The 7,463-nt window shown below is 43.7% G+C and overlaps 1 protein-coding gene across 13 annotated transcripts in view; it reads right to left on the bottom strand.

Annotated features, from left to right (window-relative positions):
- The window catches only part of LOC109926406 (solute carrier family 28 member 3-like), a 184,823-nt gene extending 182,670 nt beyond the window's left edge, over positions 1-2,153 (bottom strand). For 12 of the 13 annotated variants that reach the window (XR_007261780.1, XR_007261779.1, XR_007261778.1 and 9 more), the window contains exon 1: positions 2,050-2,153. Coding sequence is in view for 9 of the 13 variants with exons in the window: in XM_048595196.1 (XP_048451153.1) it covers positions 2,050-2,067 (18 nt within the window). In the remaining 4 variants the exon portion in view is untranslated. Of the gene's footprint in view, positions 1-1,664; positions 1,785-2,049 lie in introns of those variants that run through there. The other variant, XM_048595189.1, reaches the window with a different exon arrangement.
- Positions 2,154-7,463: the final 5,310 nt, after the last annotated feature.

Below are 7,463 nucleotides of genomic sequence, written 5' to 3' on the forward strand. Positions count from 1 at the left end.
CTGCAAAGCGGTCCCCGAGCCTCCGCTTGGTTTCCCCGATGTAGAGGTAGCCATACCGGGTACAGCGGATGCAGTATACCACATTGGCAGATGTGCAGGTGAACATCTGCTTGATGTGGAAAGTCTTCTTGGGGCCTGGGATGGGGGTGAGGGAGGAGGTATGGGGGCAGGTGTAGCACTTCCTGCGGTTGCAGGGAAAAGTGCCGGGTGTGGTGGAGCTGGAGGGGAGTGTGGAGCGGACAAGGGAGTCACGGAGAGAGTTGTCCCTCCGGAAAGCAGATAAAGGTGGGGAGGGAAAGATGTCTTTGGTGGTGGGGTCGGATTGCAGATGGTGGAAGTGTCGGAGGATGATGCGTTGGATCCGGAGGTTGGTGGGGTGGTACGTGAGGACGAGGGGGATTCTTTTTTGGTTTTTATTGCGTGGACGGGGTGTGAGGGATGAGGTGCGGGAGATGTGGGAGACACGGTTGAGGGCGTTCTCGACCACTGAGGGGGGGAAGTTACGGTCCTTGAAAAACGAGGACAACTGAGATGTACGGGAGTGGAATGCCTCATCCTGGGAGCAGATGCGGCGGAGGCGAAGGAATTGGGAATAGGGGATAGCATTTTTGCAGGAAGGTGGGTGGGAGGAGGAGTATTCTAGGTAGCTGTGGGAGTCGGTGGGCTTGAAATGAATATCGGTTTCGAGGTGGTTGCCCGATATGGAGACAGAGAGGTCCAGGAAGGGGAGAGAGGTGTTAGAGATGGTCCAGGTAAACTTAAGGTTGGGGTGGAAGGTGTTAGTGAAGTGGATGAACTGTTCGAGCTCCTCGTGGGAGCACGAGGCGGCGCCGATACAGTCATCAATGTAACGGAGGAAGAGGTGGGGTTTAGGGCCGGTGTAGGTACGGAAGAGGGATTATTCCACGTAACCTACGAAGAGGCAGGCGTAGCTTGGGCCCATGCGGGTACCCATGGCTACCCCCTTTGTCTGTAGGAAGTGGGAGGAATTGAAAGAGAAGTTGTTGAGTGTGAGGATGAGTTCGGCTGAGCGGATGAGGCTATCAGTGGAGAGGGAACTGGTCGGGCCTGCGGGACAGGAAGAAGCGGAGGGCCTTAAGGCCATCTGCATGGGGAATGCAGGTGTAGAGGGACTGGACGTCCATGGTAAAGATGAGGTGTTGGGGGGGCTGAATTGCCTACTTCTATTCGGGAGATTCAGAAGTTGTCTTATCAATCGCGCCAATTTTAATGCACAATCGTTCAATTCCCTTCCCCACTACATTGCGTTGCCTTCAAGCTAACAACTTTTTGGAAGGTACACGCAACGTAAAAATATTTTTATCCGCTCCCTAAATACAGAGTGATAAGCTGCTCAAGCTCAGAAGCCCCGAACTCGAAGTCAAGTACTCCGAAAGAATGTGAAACACTGACAATCTATAAACTGCCGTATGTCTTCGATACTAAACATCACAAAAGCTGTTCATCCCTCCTTTCCTACGTGACACTTAAGACAATTTGATGATTCAAACAAACTTTCAAAATTATTTCACAGCAAATGGAAATTGACGTTGAACTCTAAGATGAAACTGCTATAGAAGGAAACATCAGTAGGACACAGCCCAGCAAACCATTTGCCACTAATTCACTTGCAGACACCTGTAAACCTGCTAGGAGGTACGCACCATGTAAATACATTTGAATAGTTCCCGGCATTGATCAACAGACAGGGAGCAAACTAAACTGAAAAGAGTAAAACTTCAAAAGACTGCCGCGAACTCTCAACAACACATGCTCGCAGCTCGATGTTTAATGCTATTAAACCTTTGGTTGAGAGCCGTGTTATTGTAGACAGACACTGAACGTCGCATGGTATCGGCTTGTTTAAGGAAATTAACGCATGTGACCCCCGCCAGCAGTAAAAGCAAGCTTCTCCGCCCATCCCAAACATAAACTTTGTTTTTCTCTCCAGAGAAAACCGTAAGAGCCGGATTACGCTGGACGTTGTTAAAGGGTATAAAGATGAAAGGTGTTTCATGTTCGTATCCCGTTTATACAGAAGAGGCTCACCCCCACTTTATTCGCCATTTTCAACCGTTCACCGCTGCAGTTGCGCTTTCTAGAAATTTCCAGAGGCGCGTGCTGACGGTGATGTCACCACTGACCCGACCTGACTGCACGTCCATTGAAACGGGGAATGGGGCAGGCCGATAAGTAACTCCAAAAGATAACAAGGTGTAGAGCTGGATGAACACAGCAGGCCAAGCAGCATCAGAGGATCTATCCATCTTCTATCCGCCTCCCCCTCTTTCCCTATTTATTTCAGATCCCCTTCCCCCTTCCCCTCCCCCATTTCAGAAGAAGGTCTAGGCCCGAAACGTCAGCCTTCCTGAACCTCTGATGCTGCTTGGCCTGCTGTGTTCATCCAGCTCTACACCTTGTTGTCTCTACACCTTGTTATGTCAGAATCTCCAGCATCGGCAGTTCCTACTATCTCTGAATCCTGCTTTCCTGTTCTTTCCCCAGTTTCCTAAACTGTTCTCCTTCAAATACTTTCCTTTCGAAAGCTACTAACAAAACTACCCCAGAAAAGGCAGTGCATTAAAATCCTAACCATCCGCTGCTTAAATTTTATTCTCTCATGATGCCCAGAGCAATGAGTCCAGCTCAACAGTGTACTTGCAGACAGTATTTACTTAATCTGCATAAATTGTCGTTTCTCTCAGTCTTAGTGATAGACAAACTGTCTACTAGTGAGGTAACTGCACTCTTAGTTAATTGTATGCCGGAGCAGAGATATCTGGAATTATAGCTTGTGTGAACACAGGAGGTTTTATTAACACAAAGTATGTCAAAGTCCAGCTCAATGGGACTTTTTATTCATTCATAGGATGTGGGCATTTCTAACATTTATTGTCCAGCAACTTCTAAATTTGCTCCTGATTTACAGCATCTGCAGTTCTTTCAGTTTTTATTTATTGTCTATCCCTAGTTGTCCTTGAGAAAATGGTGATGAGCCACCTTCTTGAATCGCTGCAATCCATTATGTTTAGTTACAGCCACAATGTTGTCGGGGAATGAAGGAAATGGCAATGTACTTCTAAGTCAGGATGATGAGTGGTTTGGAGGGAAACATGCCATGGTGGTCTTCCCATATATTTGGTATCCTTGTTCTTCTTTGTGTTTGTGGTGTAGGTTTGGAAGGTGCTGTCTAAGTGAATTTACATGGTGAAAATAGTACACTGCTGCTATTGTCTGTCGGTGGTAGAAGGAATGAAAGATTGAAGATGTGGCGCCAATCAAGTGGGCTGCTTTATCCTGGTTGGTGTCAAGTTTCTTAAGTGCTGGACTGCACTTATCTAGGCAGATGGGGAATATACCCTCACACTCCTGACTTGTGCCTTGTAGATAGACATATTTTGGAGAGTAAGGAAGTGAGTTATTCACTGAAGGATTCCTAGGCTCTGACTTCCTGTTGTTGTCACTATTTATATGACTGTGTGGAGTTTGCACATTCTCCCGGTGACTGCATAGGTTTCCTCCTGATGCTCCGGTTTCCTCCCACAGTCCAAAGATGTGCAGGCTAGGTGGATTGGCCATGCTAAATTGCCCGTGGTGTTCGGGGATGTGTAGATTGGGTGGATTATGGGGTGATGGGTGTGGGTGGGATGTTCGGAGGGTCGGTGTGGACTTGTTGGGCCAACGGGCCTGTTTCCACATCGTAGGGATTCAATGATTGATTGATGATTCTGTTTTTCTCACCTAGGTTTCCCTGCACAATTTAAGAAGATTCAGAATTCAATGCTCCAAATTTCCTCTTTATGATCCACCTCCAAGTCACAGGCTTAAGTTGTTTTCACAATCATAATGTTCCATGTCCCTGTGCTGTGACCTTTATGCTCTCCTCTGGATAGTCAACTCAAGGGATACTCAAGGATTCAACCAAGGGCCCAACTATTTCTTGTTTATGCATTATCTCTCTGTAACATCAACCAGAAATAATTCCTATGGTTAGGTTGCTAACACTGAGACCTACATCTCTGCCACCACTCTAAACAGACAAACACCACTGCAATTATCTGACTTCAGATTGTGGGTTAGGGCAGTACTTCCCAATGTAATAACATAAAACCTCAAAAAGGAAATTGCATTCTACTCACCTGTTCCAATGCCTTCCCTAGATTCTCAGTCACATTAGGTCAGACTGTCACAGCTAAATGTCCAACCCCAAACCCTAAACATTACCAAATCATCTAATTTCACATATACTAAGAAGTCATTTATTAGTTGTTTTAATGCTAAATCCTGTTGGTCAATGAGGTGAGTGCACAGTGGGATGAACTTCTTCAGTGAAACTGAGAAGCTGGAAAGACTTTGATCAGTTACAATGAAGAATTCCAGCTGTGGCTGTTATGAGATTTCTGACCAAAGCACTTGCGTCAAGTAACAAAAACAGAAATTGCTGGTGAAACACACCAGGTCTGACAGCATCTGTGGGAGAAAGCACAGTTAACATTCCATGTCCAGTGACTCTTTATCAGTTCAGAAACCTGCTGAGTTTTGCCAACAATTTCTGTTTTTGTCTCCGATCTCCAAAATCTGCAATTCTTTGTGTTATTTTTATTTAACCTATTATCCTAATCAATCTGTTCACAGATGTTACTACACACCACTGGAGCTGGTGGGGCTTGAACCTAGAACTCCCAGTCCAGGGTTAACGACACTACCTCTGTGCCACAAAAGGGCCTAAAGTTCTTTGTTTACTTTACTTCTCATGTAGTGCTATCACTGCTTAACAGGTAGCACCTATAAGATGTTGATGACTTTGAAGCTGAACAAGTGTGTGTCATCGCAGCTCACCTCAGCTCTATTTAAGAGGGGGTATGTTAAAAGTGCACAATCAGTAAGCTTCACACAAGCAGTTGGGCAAGAACACAGCCAGGAAGAGGGAGGGATGGAATGTGGAGGGGTAGAGGTGATTTTTTTTTCCCTTATTTTGTACTTTGTAGTTTATATGGATGATCAGTAATGAAGACCAGAAAATAAGGGCCTTATAGTATTTGACATGAAGCATCTTCCAAAGATTTAATTTAAAGGGATAAGTCATGTCAGGAGAATGCAAAGCCAGAGGGTGCTCTTCTCATTCTATGTGGGAAGCCTGGAACATTGCCAGTGCTGGGGCCAGCATGTATGCAGAAGGTGTTTCCAGTTACAGCTCCTGGAAGGCAGGGTTTCAGAACTGGAGTGGTGGCTGGAGACAATCTGGAGCATCTGTGAGCTGCAGAGTATCGTGGATAGCACATGAAGAGACCTGGTCACACAGCAGGCTAAGACTCCACAGGCAGGAAGGGAAGGGGTGACCATCAGGCAGAGCAAGATGACTAGATGAGCAGTGTAGAAATCTGTGGCTATTCCCCTGCAAAACAGATAGACCACTTTGGATAATGCTAAGAGGAATGGGTTTTCAAGTGAAAGCAGCAACAGCCAAATTTATTGCACCACAGTTAGCTCTGCTGCATAAGGCAGGAGTAAAAAATGTGGGAATGCAGTAGTTACAGGGGATTCATTTGTAAGGGGATATGGCTATAAACGAGAGACTGCAAGAAAGGTCTTAAGGCTTTGTGTTTTAACACTTGGAGCATTTGCAATAAAGTAGATGAATTAATCATGCAAGTAGATGAAAACAGGTATGCTGCATGGTGACCGGAGATGGGAAAAACTGAATATCCAGAGGTATTCAGTATTTAGGAAGAACAGACAAAAAGGAGCAGACAGTAAAGTGGCATTGCTGGTTAAAGAGGAAATTAGGGCAATAGTGAGGAAGGATATAACCTCTGACAATGTAGAATCTATACAGCTGAGAAACATCAAGGAGCATAAAACGTAAGGGTTAGGGTTATGGTGTGGAGACATTGAAGGAAAGAATTCTGAAACATGAAGGAAAAGGAAAAATAATTGGTCCAACTAATCAATCAGTGAAATAAAGACTGCTCATAATTTGCAGACAAGATTGTGACATCATTGATAAAAATCAAGAGGACCGAGAACTGTTCATTCAAATTTTGTGGTTTGGATTTGTGATGCAGAACTGTTTTTTTCCACTGATTGTATTTTTTTTTCCCCATTTATAGTAAATGTGCAGTACATTGTTGTTGATCGAATGTGTATTTGGAGTACAAGGGGTATCACTTAAGTTTAATAATAGTAGCTTAGTATTTAATAATCCACCTTTTCACTTTGTTAAATTGTAAGTATTTATAATAGAGTTTACCGGTTCATGACAAAATCTCATGTGTATTATTTTTGGGTTTTGCAGTTAGCTAGTCAGCAGATAATTTGATTTTTTTATGGTTTAATCAGAAGCAGATGTATTTGTCACAGCTTGTGCAATGTTAGGACTTGATTATTAGTGCATTCTTCTCAATTGGGTTGAGGCAACAGATATTGGACAAAGTAGGAGCTCATGGTATGGGGTAACATATTATCATGGATAGAAGGTTGGCTGGAGAAAACGGTCTATGCATAAATGGATCATTTTCAGATTGGCAGGTTGTGATGAGTGGGGTCGTACAGGTGTCCATCCTGGGAACTCAACTTTTTAAAATTTAGATCAGTGACTTGGATGAGCGGATTGAAACCCAGTGGCTAAATTTGCAGATGACAGAAAAATGGATATTGTGAAGCTGACATAACAAGAATGCAGATTGATATGGATAGATTAAATGAGTGAACAGAAATCTGGTAAATGTAGTCTAATGTGGGAAAAAGTGAAGTTGTTCATTTTTGTCACCACCTGCAGTGGTGCATTGGAAATCAAGGCCCACCATTCCCAAAGTTGTCACAAATATGAAACATTTTCGTCAAATAATCCAATGTAACCAATTTATAAGACTGTTAAACTCACCAGGTTTCTGCACTTAACAAGGAAGTAATTGTTTATTACAAACAAATTGTCTCTCACCACTATCAAAATGCTAACTTACAACACTATGATTTAAATTCTATTGCTTCTTAAGTTCCCCCCTCTCAAAAACAGATAGACAAAGATAAATGAGACATGGATATTAAGGGTGGAAAAGGAAAAAAGTCAGGGAAACACAATTCAGTTTAGACCATAGGATTTGGTGAGTTGTTTTCTTTCACTTTCTTTTGATTCTTTGCTTGTGACTAGGTTATTGGCTTTCTGATGTTCAGTCGTTCATTCTCTGGTTGAGAATTCATCCTTTCAATGTCTCTGAAGGTGATTTATTTCTCTTTCAAGAAGGCATTTGCAGAGAAAGGTGAAACGAGGCCTGTTAGCTGTTACTGCAGACTTTCTGGTACTGCCACAGAAGAGAGAGAGAGAGACAAAGAATTTTTGATCTTTCTCTTTGCAGACTAGATGTTTCTGCTGTACTGGCCCCCTATAAGCCATGGTCAGCTGGTCAGGAGTCAAACAACATATTGTTTTCGAGCAGTTGTCCCCTTATCAGAACCCATTAGCT

Source organism: Rhincodon typus, chromosome 3 (assembly GCF_021869965.1).
Source record: "Rhincodon typus isolate 14 chromosome 3, sRhiTyp1.1, whole genome shotgun sequence".
Classification (NCBI taxonomy): Eukaryota; Metazoa; Chordata; class Chondrichthyes; order Orectolobiformes; family Rhincodontidae; genus Rhincodon; species Rhincodon typus.